The sequence below is a fragment of the Ovis aries genome, chromosome 18 (assembly GCF_016772045.2).
Source record: "Ovis aries strain OAR_USU_Benz2616 breed Rambouillet chromosome 18, ARS-UI_Ramb_v3.0, whole genome shotgun sequence".
Lineage (NCBI taxonomy): Eukaryota > Metazoa > Chordata > Mammalia > Artiodactyla > Bovidae > Ovis > Ovis aries.
The window spans coordinates 65,943,306-65,959,620 of record NC_056071.1 but is presented as its reverse complement, the minus strand read 5'-3'; the positions used below and the strand labels follow the sequence as shown (position 1 = coordinate 65,959,620).

At 54.6% G+C, this 16,315-nt stretch overlaps 1 protein-coding gene across 2 annotated transcripts in view; it reads right to left on the bottom strand.

Moving 5' to 3' along the window:
• Positions 1-5,159: 5,159 nt before the first annotated feature.
• The window catches only part of LOC101102428 (cytochrome c oxidase assembly factor 8), a 23,830-nt gene continuing 12,674 nt past the window's right edge, over positions 5,160-16,315 (bottom strand). For both annotated transcript variants that reach the window (XM_027957448.2, XM_060401495.1), the window contains exons 2-5: positions 15,586-15,783; positions 14,825-14,888; positions 8,046-8,136; positions 5,160-5,490 (exon numbers count right to left, since the gene is read on the bottom strand). In XM_027957448.2, coding sequence (XP_027813249.2) covers positions 5,385-5,490; positions 8,046-8,136; positions 14,825-14,888; positions 15,586-15,783 — 459 coding nt within the window. In that variant the 3' untranslated portion in view covers positions 5,160-5,384. The remainder of the gene's footprint in view (positions 5,491-8,045; positions 8,137-14,824; positions 14,889-15,585; positions 15,784-16,315) is intronic.

Below are 16,315 nucleotides of genomic sequence, written 5' to 3'. Positions count from 1 at the left end.
TACCTACAGGCACCTCCCGCTGAAACTCCCACTGGTGCTGGGGCTCGGCTGCCTGTCCCCCTCCCCCATGGAGGCAGGAGATGCTCAGGAACTGGGCCTTCAGATGTTATTAGGCGCTAACTTCTGCATTTGTGAGGAGCCTGGTCAGTGCTGGGCACTGTCCCCCCACACACAACTGTAACATGCCCGGGGGCTCTGCCAGGTGAGTCACTGCAGCCAAGGAGGCTGAGGCCGGGCTGGTCTCCCCGGAAGGCTCCTCAGTGCAGGCCGGCACACAGCCGCTCCTCAGGGTCTCCGGAGGCAGCCAGTCCAGTATGCGGTAAGGGTTACGACAGGGAAAGACAGTTCACTCAGCCGCACTGTCAGTGACCCTCGCCAGATGGGTCGAGTCCCCTGCACTTCCGATGATCAGCCTGGTTCCTTGTGGGGTTCAGTTCAGTTCAGTCGCTCAGTCGTGCCCAACTCTTTGCGACCCCATGAATCGCAGCACGCCAGGCCTCCCTGTCCATCACCAACTCCTGGAGTTCACTCAAACTCATGTCCATTGAGTTGATGATGCTATCCAACCATCTCATCCTCCGTCGTCCCCTTCTCCTCCTGCCCCCAATCCCTCCCAGCTTCAGGGTCTTTTCCAATGAGTCAACTCTTTGCATGAGGTGGCCAAAGTACTGGAGTTTCAGCTTTAGCATCAGTCCTTCCAATGAACATTCAGGACTGATCTCCTTTAGGATGGACTGGTTGGATCTCCTTGCAGTCCAAGGGACTCTCAAGAGTCTTCTCCAACACCACAGTTCAAAGGCATCAATTTGTTGGTGCTCAGCTTTCTTCACAGTCCAACTCTCACATCCATAGATGACCACCGGAAAACCATAGCCTTGACTAGACGGACCTTTGTTGGCAAAGTAATGTCTCTGCTTTTTAATATGCTATCTAGGTTGGTCATAACTTTCCTTCCAAGGAGTAAGTGTCTTTTAATTTCATGGCTGCAACCACCATCTGCAGTGATTTTGGAGCCCCCCCAAAATAAAGTCTGACACTGTTTCCACTGTTTCCCCATCTATTTCCTATGAAGTGATGGGACCAGATGCCATGATCTTCGTTTTCTGAATGTTGAGCTTTAAGCCAACTTTTTCACTCTCCTCTTTCACTTGCAGCAAGAGGCTTTTTAATTCCTCACTTTCTGCCATAAGTGTGGTGTCATCTGCATATCTGAGGTTATTGATATTTCTCCTGGCAACCTTGATTCCAGCTTGTGCTTCTTCCAGCCCAGCGTTGGGGGGCAGCAAATATGAGCAATTAAAAAACCAGTGTCTATAAACAGCACCCGATGACCAACCTAGATAGCATATTAAAAAGCAGAGACATTACTTTACCAACAAAAGTCTGTTTAGTCAAGGCTATGGTTTATCCAGTAGTCATGTATGGATGTGAGAGCTGGACCGTAAAGAAGGCTGAACGCTGAAGAATTGATGCTTTTGAACTGTGGTGTTGGAGAAGACTCTCGAGAGTCCCTTGGACTGCCAAGGAGATCCAACCAATCCAACCTAAAGGAGATCAATCCTGAATGTTCATTGGAAGGACTGGTGCTAAAGCTGAAACTCCAGTACTTTGGCCACCTCATGCGAAGAGTTGACTCATTGGAAAAGACACTGATGCTGGGAGGGATTGGGGGCAGGAGGAGAAGGGGACGACAGAGGGTGAGATGGCTGGATGGCATCACAAACTCGATGGACATGAGTTTGAGCAAGCTCCGGGAGTAGTTGGTGATGGACAGGGAGGCCTGCTCTGCTGCCGTCTATGGGGTTGCAAAGAGTTGGACATGACTGAGCGATTAAACTGAACAAACAGCACCCACACACAGAGGGGGAGAGAGACAATTTTATTTGACTTTTTAATTCAGAACAGAAGCATTAAATCTTATCAGAGATGTTTTCTGGGAAGAGCAGAATAAAATACATCACTGAGATAACTTTTATTCTGTAATTATTTAAAAGTCTATCAAAATATTTAAATATGGCTGACAGAATCATCTTAAAACAACCTAATTTTTTTAAACTGAGCATACAAATTTAGAGCCAAATTCGTGTGTGTGCTCAGTCATGTCTGACTCTTTGTGACCCCCTGGACTGTAGCCCATCAGGCTTCTCTGTCCATGGGATTCTCTAGGCAAGAATACTGGAGTGGGTTGCCATTTCCTCCTCCAGGGGATTTTTCCAACCCAGGGATTGAACCTGGGGCCTCCTGCATTGCGGGTGGAGTCTGTACCACTAGCGCCACATGTAAATAAACGTAATTAAAATTTGCTTGATAAACAAGGACTTACTATAGTGGGAAATAATAAAAGAATACAGGTTTACATATATGTATGTACAGTCGAATCACTTTGCTGTATCCCTGAAACTAACACAGCGTTCGAAATCAACTGGACTTCAATAAAAACTTTATTTGCATTTATTTGTGACCTAAAGTAACATTTAACATAGTCGTTTAATTTTAAATGTTTAAGAACTGAAGAAAGAGGAAAATAGCACTGACATTTCTTGATAATTCACTCAGCATTTAAGAACCTAACAATACAGTTCACACCATTAGTCAAGTAGCCACTTGGCATGGAATTATTACAAAAAGACAACATACAGTTACTGCATTCCAACCACGCTTAAGACCCGCGTTGCTAAAGCGCCTCTCGAGTCCCCACTGTCTAACTGCCATGTGATTTCTGTCAAGTGCAAATGCCTGGAAGCCCACTCGGGACTCTGGGCACCAGGACTGGGGGTGCTCTGCACCGCACCCCCCGCTGCCGGCCTCCTGTCACGGGGGTGTTGAGACACCCGTCGTCCCCTCCCCACCCCCCCGGCCCAGGACGCGGCCACTGCTGCTTCAGATGGTTCTCAAAGCAAACTTGCCTTTCACAGTTTTTAATTACAAAACCTAAGAGCCACACACGCTTTTTGTCTGAACACAGAACATGCTTTTGGCTCATCCTGAAGCCTCTTTATCTGGCGGTGGCGGGTCTCAGCTTCGGTGTGTGGGCTCTCTGCCGGGGGTGCGGGCTTCTCTGATGAAGCGCACGCGCTTTTCTCTCACTGTGACGAAGTCACTCTTGAAGCATCCTAGGACCATGGGGGCAGCAGCATCTCCTGGCCCCAGCCCCCAGGGGCTCAGGCGGGACCAGAGCCTCAGTCTCTGCCCGGGCCCACATCGCCCCGCCACCCCGAGGCCCCAGCAGCCCTGGCGGTCGGGTGTTCTCCAGTGTGGAGGCCCACGGGGCCCGTTCCTGGAGACCTCTGGCTCCTACCTGTGCCTTGCCCCTGACCCTTGCCCAGAGCTTACCTGACTAAGGTTCTGTCCCTTGGAACCTCAGGAGGCTTGCCCGGAGGAGGCAGGTTACGACCCACGAGCAAGAGCTGTAGAGGGAAGACGTCCTTGGACGAAACAAATACAGGGAGTGGGTCACCGGCCACCAGCTGAGGCCCAGAGTGCACCTGCTCAGTGAGCCCATAAATCCGCTGTCGGGAGGTCCAGGCTAACTGCCGGGACCTCAGCATCTCAGAGTGTCTCAGGACACACCCACGTCTGCACGGCCACTCACAGCCCACAGGTGACCGTTCTCAAGCTCTCCCTCGTCTTCACAGAGATGGGAACTCATAACAAGAGGGATCTTTTAACTGTTTGCAACTGGTTACTGTGAAAAGACCCTCAAAAATCTCTAAAAATTGATGCACAAAAGGAATTAGGAACCATATCACTGAAGCTGCTGGGAGATTATGTTCAGTTGGCAAGTCGTGTCTGACTCTTTGCGACCCCATGGACTGCAGCACGCCAAGCTTCCTGTCCCTCACCATCCCCTGGAGTTTGCCCAAGTTCCTATCCATTGAATCGGTGGTGCCATCCAACCATCTCATCCTCTGCTGCCCTCTTCTGTCTTCAATCTTTCCCATTTAAGACTTAAATAATCTGAAAGCCAGTCAGTGAGTCTGACTGGATGGGAGCAAGAATTAAAAGCCAGAGAACGAAAAAAAAAAAAAGCCGAAGAACAGTTCACCCCTCCAGGCTCGCTCACGTGGAACCAGGGCCCTGCCTGGCCCCCTAACCCTGCTGCTGTCTCTCTGCAGACCGGCGGTGTCACCGGGCTGGCAACGGACTGTGTTGCGCAGTGGCATGATGAGATGGGCTTATTCCTGGGAGGCCTGGTGTTTCAGGCTGCTTGGTGCACGCGCTCCACTCTGTGGGGGGCTCTGTGGACACTGGGTTAAGAGCCCACGGAGCTGACGGACTGCGAAGACTCGCCTGGCACCTCGACATTCCCACATCTGCCCGTGGGGCCCTTAGCAGCCTGGGGTACAGGGGGGCGGATGTGTGTGCTTCCCCTGGTCTCCGGAATTTTTCCTTGGAGACCATCTTCAGTGGCAGTTAGTAAGCTACAAGAAACCTAGCCTGTCGACCACTCTCACACCTCATTTTGGAACAAAAACTTCTGCCTTTCGGTAAAATCCAGATGTCTTGTCTGTCCTTGAGGACAGCCCCCCGCCCACCGCCACGGCTCCAGGACACAGCACAGAGGGAGCCTCATCATTTTATAACCACATAACCCTACTTCCAACAATACTGCTTTCATAAGGATTGAGAGAAAGGGACATGACCCATAGCAATCTGCTCTGGAAAACCTGGGGAACAGGCTCCGTCTCACCGGGGTAAAGGGAGAAAACTCCGAGGCACCCCTTTGGGCCCCTGGGGTCTGTGCAACTCCCAGGACAGCTGCGTGTCTTCAGGGCCTGGAGCCGGGACTGCAGTCTCCAGGGCCCACTGGCTGGGGAGGCCATGGGGACGCCGCACCCAGCCTCCAGATTGTCCCCGTCAGTGAAGCCGAACGTCTGTGTGAAAGTTCGTAACGCTTTTACGCTGCTCCCTTCCAAACTGTGTGTGCGCCCTCAGTCGTGTCTGACTCTCTGCGACCCCGTGGACTACAGCCCGGGGGCTCTTCTGTCCATGGGATTCTCCAGGCAAAAATACTAGAACAGGTTGCCATTTCCTTCGCCAGGAAAGCCTCCCAACCCAGGGATCAAACGTGCGCCTCCTGCGTTAGAGGTGGATTCCTTCACCACTGAGCCACCTGGGAAGCCCTCTCTTTCAAACTGCTGTAATTCAAAAACTCAGAAGACAGTGCTTGCGTTTTATTTGCTATCACCTCAGTGGCCAAGAGCCAGTGTCGAATTCACAGTCAGGACAGAGCCACGTGGGCCTCGGCGTCAGTACCAGGACCCGCGTCCTCCAGCCTGCCCTGAGCTCACAGGTTTCAGCACCCTTGTGAAACGAGTCCCAGAGGCAGCTGCTTCTCGAGGCACCTCAGACGAGGAACCGGCGGGATGGGTGAGGGTGGGCTCCTAACTGCTGGTCTTCTTTTGTTTCGGCCTAAGCTTGTTCCAAATCCTCTCCAGGGCCACTTTTCCCATGAAGAAGGTGATGGCAAAGTTACGCTTGTACCAGTCCCTGCAGGGGAACAAGATGAGTACAGGTGGCATGCGCCCGGGACCCGAGGCCAGCAACCAGGCATCTGAACCGCCCCGCCCCCGCCCCGCCCCACCACACCACCTCTGCCTTCTCCCACCCTCACTAAGGTCCAACTGTCCACAAAAGCCTGCTCTCCGTGCACCCCGGCTGTCGTCAGGCTGATGTGCTCAGAGGCCCCCCTTCCCACTCCTGGAGGCCGCTGCAGCCCTCCTCTGATTCTGCTAGAAGCTCCAGAAGAGCCTTCAGAAGCCCTGAAGCCCCCAGAGCCCTGTGGCATTCTCCGGGAAACAGCACAGAGTGATGCGGGCGCAACCGCTGAGCAACAGGAGCGGTGCGGACCCTCCTGGCTCTGGCCCCTTATGTGCATAGGACGCAGATGCCACAAGCACTCCACCTTGAGACACTAGCTTGTCGCAAATGCCAACACCATAGAGTTCTGCGTCTTCTTTTTCTAGGTGATCTGGACTTCGGGGCAACTTGTGTCTCTACAGCTTCTCATTGAAATGAAATACTAGGATGGCGTTACAGGCAGTCACAGGCACACTCGCCTGTGAGTTACTCTACAGAACATGTCGAAACTTGCAAATTCACCACGGGGTCAGCAGCTGAATGGGCAGCACTTGGCAGGTTTCCACAATGGAACACGCACATTCCAGACTCCCAGTGCTGAGCCCTTGGAAGCAGAATGCAACAAGCGCCAATGCTTTTTGTCCAAATGAGCGAATGAGGGAACATGGAACTGCCAGGCCACATGGGACTCAAAGGGCGGACTGGATCAGCATGGAAGACACAGAATACCCAAGGGCTTAAAGGCGAGAGGTGAAAACGCTAGCTTGCCGGAGCCTTCACAGGACCAGACAGAAATCCCTCTCCACAAGTGACACGATAAATGGGAAGCAACGCCCGAAATAAATAACAAAGGCTTCTGGGAAAAAGGAAACTGGTATCCCATGGAGACGAAAGTTCTCATGTTGCTAAGGGAAAGCCAGATTCCACTGCAGCATACAGACAACCCGACTGATAAAGTGCAGTGGGAAAGACAGACTAAGCGCTCCCTGTTTCCATAAAGAAAGCAGGGAAGGAGGTGAGCCCACGGGGAGGGGTGCTCAGGCTCCACAACAGCCACCCCGCTCTCTGCTCCTCTCTCTATTCAGAGGGCCGCAGGCAACAACAGAGGGAGCTGGCCCGAGAGGGAGCAGGATGCCGGCCTGCTATGTTCAGGCCAGAAATCAAAGGTCCAGGGAAACCTGGCTTGACTGAGCAATTCTTCCAGTTCAGAGTGACGCATGACAGCATCCGCAACAGCCTCTGGACGCTGCAGGACTGGGCTTCCCGTCCGAGCGTCACTCAAGAGCTCCTCCAGCCTCGACCACCAGCCCACTCTCCAGGCCCTGCCCCACCTGCCTGCTTGGCATGGTCACTGCTCCAGGAATGCCAGAGCAAACCCCGGAACATACCCTGTCACCCTGCCTGGGAACACGTGTCACTGTGCATCATCCAAACGCTTAACACACAGGACCGCAACACCATCACTCCTTCCGATGAAGTGAACGGTAACTCACCATTCGCAGTCCCTGTGTATTAATGCGACCTCACTCACAGCCGCTGCTGGCTTTCCTCTGTCAGGAAGGAGTATCCCTGTACAGGGGTTTGCCGGAATGAAGTCTCTCTCATTCTGTAACGGTGCCCCCTCCTCGCTCATTTTTCTCAATCCCAGTTACTTGCTGAAACTGCAACAGCTGTCTCGTAGCACCTCCAGATCTGGGAGCTGTGTCCTCAAACCCTGACTGAGGCACGGCCTGTGAACCGCACTCTCCGCACACACCCTTTGGTCTCCTCCCAATAACCTGGCGTCAGACCCAGGGCCGGGCCGACGGCAGCCCCTCTGCGGGCGAGGACCTCACAGGCACTGCTGGCGGCCTCCCTGCGTCTCACAGCCTCGCGCCCAGGCCAGGGCCTCGCCCCGCACGGCATGAAGGGGCCCCGGGAGACCAGGCGCCATCAGCCAGGCCCAGCCACGGCGGGGTCCCCGTCGGCCTCGCTGCCCAGTGCCTTCGGCGGCTGCAGGTGACGGTGCCCAGATCTCGCGCTGCGCCAGGAAAGCAGTCCCTTTCTGACCCACCGCCCCTTCTCTGTCAGCAGCCGCCATCCTCGCACGGCTGAAACGGCTTCGTCTCTGGCCTGCGGGAGCCCCTGGTGCTGCCTGCTGGGCCGCTCTCCCTGACCCCACTGGGCTCCGAGCCTCCCCACTTTCAAACACGAGATGCCGTGACCCCCCCGGCTGCCCCTACCCCGGGCTGTGCTCCGCTCGGCAGCGAGAGTGTGGGCAGAACTCACCGTCCACGCGCGGTGCACACCGCGAGGGGCGGCCGCGCAGTGACTGTGAGCCGGCCACTTTACTTAAAAGGACAAAAACCAAGTTGACAGCAACGTCTACTTTTAACATAGACAAGAATGTTAAATTCAGGTAGCAAAACAATCCTTGCCAACATGGATGTGATTTTCAGATTTTCAGGAAAAAAATAGACACCCACCTGTTATAATGCACGTGCTTCTGGAAATTTTTACTTAAAAATTCCTTGTAAAAGTCAGCCATTTCTTCTGCATTCAGCGTCGCTTTCTGACCTGAAAATTGAAGACAACTGAAACGTTAAGACCCAAGGGGAAGGTTCTACAAACGATCACTAGAGATAACGGAGGAGTCCAGCAGGGCTGCAGCGTACACCATCAATACACAGACACCACCTGTATTCTGATACACGGGCGATAAACCATTTGAAAATAAAATTAAAACCATTCTAGGGACTTCCTGGTGGTCCAAGGGGTTAGGAATTGGCCTTGCAATGCCGGGGACGAGGGTTCGGCCCTGGTCGGGAACTAAGGCTCCACGTGCCGAGGAGCAGCTAAGCTCCTGAGCCGCAGCTGGGCCTGCCTGCTGCAACGAGGCCCCGGTGCTGCGACTGAGACATAAGGTGGCCAAGCAGCCGTCCTCCCAGGGGCACGTTCACACCACACTGTGCTCCACCATGCGTGCAACAGCATTCTCTCTCAAAAAACACACAAACTTAATTGCAAAATAACGCCGTTGGAAAAACTGCGCCAACAGACTTGCTCCATAAAACATCTAATTTGTAAAAAAAAAAAAAAAAAACCACAGCATCCTCAAAGTACAAATAAGGGATGCCTGTATAGGATGCCATTTATCTGGAAATGTCCAGAATAGATAAATCCACGGAGACAGAAGTAGAGCGGTGGCTGCCGGGAGTTAGTGGGAGGAGGCAGCTGGGAATGACCGCCAATGGGTACAGACTCTCTTCTCGGGGCTCAGACAGTGCTGATGGGTGGACAGTCTTGTCAGCAGCGAAGCTTCTGAGCTGCACACTTCTAGACGGTGTGTTCTATGGTGTGAGGATCACATCTCAGCGATTAAAACAGACTTAGGAAGGAAAGACTATCTTCCTCTATCATTAGACCCTGGTCACCTCACGGGAGGAGATGCCCAGCGTGGCGCCTACTCTCAGGAATCCCCCTGCCCCCCTACATGCTCACCAGACGTGCAAGGCCACTCAGGACAGAGGCCACAGCCTGCCGGGGCACGCAGCGGCGCTCCCGTGACGCGGGACGGCCCAGCAGACGGGGCTCCGGGCCCGGGAAGGAGGCCGCGCGGGAGGGGCGCTCCGGCTTGGGAGGCCCAAGCGCCTGTACCTGCAGCGTGCACCCACGTGGAGGGCGAGCCCACCCGCCCCTGACGGGCGCCGTCTCCAGGGGGAGACGCTGACGCTTCCAGCCCACCAGGATTTGGGGGAGACAGAGCCAGAGCCAGGAAGGCAACCCCCGGGCACAGCTTTACAGAAACAGGAGGGACGTGGCCAACGCTGTGTCCACACAGCACACAGGCAAACACAGAGCGCACAGCACAATCGTGGCCGTCCCCAGTCAGGAGACGGGGGCCACATCCCCGCCAGCCTGCCGAGCAGCCCGTGCGCCACCTGGACACCCCCTGCCCTGGTGAAGTCCTCGCTCCTCTGACCCAGGCCCCTGCTGCTCCTCAAAACCTCCATCTAGAAGCTCCTCCCCAACCTCCCCCGCTGCCGCCCCAGGCCCCTGTGCAAACGACCTCTTCCTCTGCCCTCCCAGCTTCCCTCTCCTCCAGGGGTCAACGACCCAGGAGTGCAGAGCACAGTCACTGCGTGGGGCCCCAGCCCCCCCAAGGAAACCAGCCCCACAGAGGCGGGGCCACGGCTCTCTTGTCCCCACCAGTCCCTAGACTAGCCTGGATGTGGCAGCTGTTGGATAAATACTGGAAATCAACCAATGGATGGATGCTAACCAGGGAAAGAGGGGAAACAGCCGCCCGAGGAGGAGAGGGAAGCTGAAGGATCCAGGGAAGGTGACGGTCAAGCTGGGTGGGTCTTGAAGGATGAATAGGATCCTGTAGGGCAGAGAAAGAGGAGCGGCCCCGGCAGAGCAAATGAGGGTCTGCAGACAGCAAGTGGGGAGCCCGGTGGGAGGGGCTGGCAGGGTGGGAGCGTGGGGCTGGCAGCCTCAGGGGGTGGGGCCCCAGCGGTCCTCCAGGAAGAGGCGAGTGGGCGCCCTCCTCCAGCGTCCCCAGCCGCTCCCAGGACGGGAGGAGCGGAGAGGAGGGTAGCGCCGTTCGGGCAGAGCAGGTGGCAGCTCCCTGGGACGGAGTTCTGACCCTCACTGGCCTGTGGCCGGCCTGTGGCGTCTCCCGTCTCCAGGACCCGGATCGCCACAGCACACCTCATAAGGCTGCTTTGAAACAAAGTTAGTCACGGCCGCGAGGCAGGCAGGCCGGGCAGGAAACCCATCGCTGCTGCTGGCCGAGGAGCAGGAGTCCCAGGGCGCTGAGCGCAGGCAGGGCGCCCTCCAGCCACTGTCGAGTCTGGGGTCCTGCCCAGACGTTCCCCAGGGCGCTGAGGGCAGGCAGGGCGCCCTCCAGCCACTGGTTGAGGCTGGGGTCCTGCCCAGACGTTCCCCAGGGCGCTGAGCGCAGGCAGGGAACCCTTCAGCCACTGTCGAGGCTGGGGTCCTGCCCAGACGTTCCCCAGGGCGCTGAGGGCAGGCAGGGCGCCGAGGGCAGACAGGGCGCCCTCCAGCCACTGTCGAGGCTGGGGTCCTGCCCAGACGTTCCCGGCTGGCGCTCAGCATAAAGCAGCTGCGCCGTAACTGCTGAGCCGTTCGGATTCCACGCCCATCAACACTGCAGTGCGACACTGAACTAGTAAACGAAGGAGGTGGGACAACCCACTTCATTACACTCTCACTGAGGACCGAGGGGGCGCTTCCATCCTGACAGCACCCCCACACCCGCACAAACACTCCTGCAATGAAGGGAGCCAGGGGCGCGAGTCCCGCCACACCTGCCCTACAAACGAGGTAGAATCAGGACAGGCCGAGGTGACGTCATGGTGTTCTGCTTACTGCACTTGAAATTAAATCAACAAGCTTTCTCTACTGCTGAAGAACATTCCAGAGAACACCCAGGGCCAGTGGGCCCCCATGGCCTTATCTAAAATTATCAGACACTTCCCTGCTGGCTCAGATGGTGAAGGATCCACCTACAATGCGGGAGCTGCAGGAGTCGTGGGTTCAATCCCCAGGTCGGGAAGATCCCCTGGAGGAGGGCACAGCAACCCACTCTCACGGACTCTCGCCTGTACAGTCCCGCGGACAGAGGAGCCTGGTGGGCTGCAGTCGCAAGAGACTCGGGCATGACCAAAGCGACTTAGCATGGCGCAGCGCAGACACTCCCCACTGTTGGCTCTGAGAGAGAACGCTGCATGGCAGGAGAACCCTTCTCCAGGGTAAACTCTTAGATGTTCTGCGGCCATAATTTCCCTGCCTCCTAGCATAGGCATACTCCATGCAGCTGAATCCTTCTGGAAGGGAGCTGGGAAAACATCTTCGCGTTGGGTCCAGTTAAGTGTCAAATGAGGGCTGGCTGCTGGTTCAACATGCACTGCAAGATACGGAGTTTGAGCCAATTTTTTTCTTGGAGTTACATTATTCATCTGTAGGTGTCCTGTTACTCCTGCGAATTTGTTATGGCTTCATTTCAGAGAGTCCAGACTGCCTCCCCACCTCTGCTACAAATGCCCCCAGCCTGCTGTCCACTGCTAACGTGTCTGCCTGCCCGGCCCTCAGGCCTCCTGGGCATCGAGTCTGCTGCACTCAATGGACAGAACGTGGCCTGGGAGGAGCCTCGGGCTGGCGACTTCCTTGGACTTGGGAGAGAAAGCCCATTCACAGCAAGAGAAGGCCGAAGCGGGGGAAGAGCGGAGTGCACACCAGAGCAGGGGGCACCGGGGTCAGTGAGGCCTGCGCCCGGGTCTGAGCACTTCCCTGTATCCTCAGCAAACTCTCCTTCCAGAAGGAGAGACCATGGCGGACGCTACCCAAGCCAGACTGTTGGTTCTGACCTTCTAGAATCCTTTGCCTTTACTGACGAGCGTGGGGACTCGCCGCCACTCCAGTAATGGCGGCATGCCTTGACTGATGAGCGCGGGGACTCGCCGCCACTCCAGTAATGGCGGCAGCTTTTGTCCTGTTAGACTCTCTACAGCTGGGAGTGATGCACTTTGCTTTTTACTCCAGGAACAATTGATTCTTAATAATTAACCTGATCCATTTGGAATATACTCAAATTACAGGGAGCATGAATCTAAATTGATCCTTTTGGGCTAAAAGCACTTACTTTCTCCAACATCATGTATTACACAAACGCCTCTTCCCTGGGTTCTGTGGGACCCCTACACTCAGGCATCACACCCGCGGGTTCCGGCCCAAGGGGGCGACACAGCCGCTACCCCACACACACACACCGCATTTCCCTCGCTGCAAGCTCCTGACTGTCTGAGCGGCCGACAGGGCGGGCAGCCCCCTCCCCGAGGCCTTTCTTCAGTACATTCCTTCCCGTTTTCTTACCAGACTAATCTGAAATCTAATTAAGGCCCATCTTTCAGTACTCAGTCACGCCATCCACAACAGTAACAAAAGACCCAGAACAACCTCCCCGTCTGTCAGGAGAGGGCTCGTGGCTGTGGCCGGGGACCCATTCTCCAGGACGGTACCTGGCCCCTCCACTTACTCACTGTGTGACTGTGGTCAAGCAGCTTGCCCTCAGGCACCTCCTCCACAAAACGGTAAAAGTCACAGCTGTTGCTGCTCAGTCGGTCAGTCATGTCTGACTCTGCGACCCCTTGGACTACAGCACCCCAGGCTCCCTGCCCTTCACCGTCTCCCAAACTCACGTCCATGGAGCTGGTGATGCCGTCCAACCATCTCATTCTCTGCCACCCCCTTCTCCTCCTGCCCTCGATCTTTCCCAGCATCAGGGTCTTTCCCAGTGAGTTGGCTCTTTGCATCTGGTGGCCAAAGCACTGGAGCTTCAGCATCGCCCTCAGTCCTTCCGGAGAATAACAGTGACTAGCAGTGCCCACTCCAGGAGCCACTGCGGGCAGCAGCAGAGAGTGCGTGCAGATGGCGGGGCAGTCCTGGGGTCAGAGCCACCACTCCAGGCTTTGGGAGAGCCCGCCTCACCTCGACGGCCCCGCCCTGGCCTCACACTTGGAGGAGGATTCGATGGGAGTGTGCAAATGTGAGATAAAACGTCTCAGCTGTACCTGCTTGTGGTTTAGCTTTGTATTTGAAAAAAAAAAAAGAAAAAAAACTTGAAGACTGTCATCATAAAAAATAAAACAAAAATTAAAATATTGATTGCTGGGGATGTCCCTGGTCATCCAGCGGTTAAGAATCCGCTTGCCAACACAGTGGATGCAGGTTTGATCCCTGGTCAGGGAACTAAGACCCCACATGCCAAGGAGCAGCTAAGCTCACACACCACAGCTAGAGAGAAGCCTGTGCACGGGATCAGAAGATCCCTCATGCCACAGTGACGATCCTGATGCAACCAAAGAAATTAATTTAGAAATACATTTATTGCCCAGCAAACAAACAACAAATAAAACCTGCTGGGACACCGCACCTGGGCTGGCTCCACCCTCCCCAGCCCCGGATCCTGCAGTGAGCAGACAGTGACGGTGCTCCAGCCCAGCACAGGCCTGGCTTTAGGGGTCAGTGGTCTCAGGTTTCCCATCAGAATGTTAAGCAGGAGACATCTGCTTAACCACCAGTACATAACGTCACTCAGGTCTAACATCAACATCTGGAGAAAACGATGAAAGGTTATTTTGAGCACTAGACTCTCCATCCACAAAGGCAGGCCAGCACAGCAAGCAGGGGGAGCCGAGCGCAGCCTGCGCCCAGCACATCAGGGGCGCAGCCTGGGGGCGAGAGAGGGGCGAGACGGCAGGGGCCGGGCCGGCCTCTGATCCACATGGCTGTCCTTCTGCCGCCACAGGAAATCTAAAAGCCTAAACAAGCTGAGGGGCTACTGTCAAAGCTGCGTTTTGTAGAAGAGTCTGGCTACACTGCAAAGAATGGATTTCAGGCATGAGGGGTTAAACTACAGCCTGTAGGCCAAACCTGGCCTACACCTGGTTTTGTAAACAAAGTTTTATTGGGGCAAGTTCACACCCATTAACTTATGTATTTTCTACAGCTGCTTTCACAGACCAACAGTAGAGCTGAGTAGTTGAAGGAGAGACCATCATGGCCAGGAAGGACTCAACTATTTACTATCCAGCTCTTTACAGAAAGCTTGAAGACCCCTGATTCCAAGCCTGGGGGCCAGGGAGCCAATCAGAAGACCCTGCACCAGGCAGAGTAACCGGGGCCTGAATCACAGCCCTGTCTCCCGGACGGGGGGCAGCAAAAGCGCTGAGCAACGCCTCAGAGGGAAACTGGGGGGGCAGACCACAGGGTGGGGAGAGGCTTTCAGGGTGACCCCGTGGCCTCCAGCTCACGGCCAGTGGGACCAGGAGGAGAGGCCAGAGCAGGAGACAGAGGCTGCTGAAGCCACGGGGCCTCAGGATGGAAGTCCAAAGGTCAGCAAGCAGTCACCGACTGGAAGGACCCAGAATGATGAGAGGGCTGACCTCGCCCAGAGGGAGGAGAGGGAGCGTGGGGAGGACGGACACACGTCCCTCCGAGAACTCGTCCGCCCCACGGAGCCAGACCCGTCCCCGGCGCTCTCGCTGCTTCATTCAACAGCCCCCAGGCCCCTGCTTCCTTTCTCGGCCGTGCAGAGACAAGCAGGATCTCGGTTCCTCGGCCAGTGGTCCGACCGGCGCCCCCTGCAGTCTGCCACGGAAGCCCCCAGCAGCCTTTCTTCTTCCTCTTGCCGTACAGGTACCCCAGCAGGGCAGGGGGCGCAGGAGAAGAGCAGACTGACCTGATGCAGCTCTCAGATCCAGGCCTTTGGCTTCGAGTCTTGAGCGAACAAATTCTTCTTTTTCCTGAAAGAAGACAGCTATCAGAACTCCCTTTCTTCGTCTCTCTGTTCCCTTGGCTGGGACAAGCTCTCAGCGCTCTGGAGAAGTCTGGATGTGGGTCTCCTGAGAAGCAGTCCATCTCAAAGCCCGTTTTAAACCATGTCAGCTTAGTTAAAAGTTCCGGGCTTGAGAGAGGATTTGAAAATGAGAGCTTTAATAAACTTAGGCAGACACTGTTTGTTTAGAAATCCACAGACAATAAATATACTCCATTTGACTTAGCCTGCCCAAATGGATAAACACACACCGCCCAAGTCTCCCTTCCGGATTAGTTAGACTTCTTTCTCACGTAGCTTACTGATGAGCATGCTGTTACGGACTCTGAATTCTCGGGAAGAAAGACCACACGCAGGCTGTCATCAACACGCACACACACAGGCGTGTATGCACCGGAGCACACGGTCCGAGCTCTGGCCCTCCGACTCACTCCCTTTAGTTCTTGGAGAGTCTCAAGACCTGTGAGCCTATGAAGGACCAATGTTTCTTCTCTACAGTTACACACTGATTTTAAACCTCTAGGTATACATACCCACGTGTATGTATGGAGGGGAGGGACTGAGGAGCTACCAAGGAACTGAAAGGCAGAGCAGATACTAAAGATCCAGCGCCCCCAAGTGGCCAACTGTATTACTGCACTTTCTGACCTGAAACCTAAACATACCTTCTGAAAAGCCAAATTCTGGTCTGCCCAGAACTGTTGGTTCCAGTCTTGTGTTTCTTGTCTCAATTCCCTTAGCTTTTGTTCCAATGGTGACTCATTTTCAGGGATGTAAAAGTGAATCGGTCGAAGGTTTGAATATTTATCCGGAGGTCCTATCCAATCATGGTGAGATTTTCTTGGAGGGCAGAATCTTGAGACCTTCAACAAAAAGCGTGGAGTTAACATACAACTAAATGGACCTCTAGTATTATATAACATATTATAAAACGAACAGTCCGGATTTATTAAAGACCCTTGTTAGCTTCCTCTTTTTAAGACTATGTGCCAGAGATATCCAAATTAAAAGAACTATAATAAACAGCATTAACACAAACAGTTCATTCAGTTCAGTTCAGTGGCTCAGTTGCATCTGACTCTTTGCGACCCCATGGACTAAAACATGCCAGGCTTCCCTGTCCATCACCAACTCCCGGAGTTCACTCAAATCCATGTCCATCGAGTCGGTGATGCCATCCAACCATCTCATCCTCTGTCGTCCCCTTCTCCTCCCGCCTTCAATCTTTCCCAGCATCAGTCTTTTCCAATGACTCAGTTCTTCACATCAGGTGGCCAAAGTATTGGGAGTTTCAGCTTCAGCATCAGTCCTTCCAATGAATATTCAGGACTCATTTCCTTTAGGATTGACTGGTTGGATCTCCTTGCAGTCCAAGGGACTCTCAATCAAGAGTTT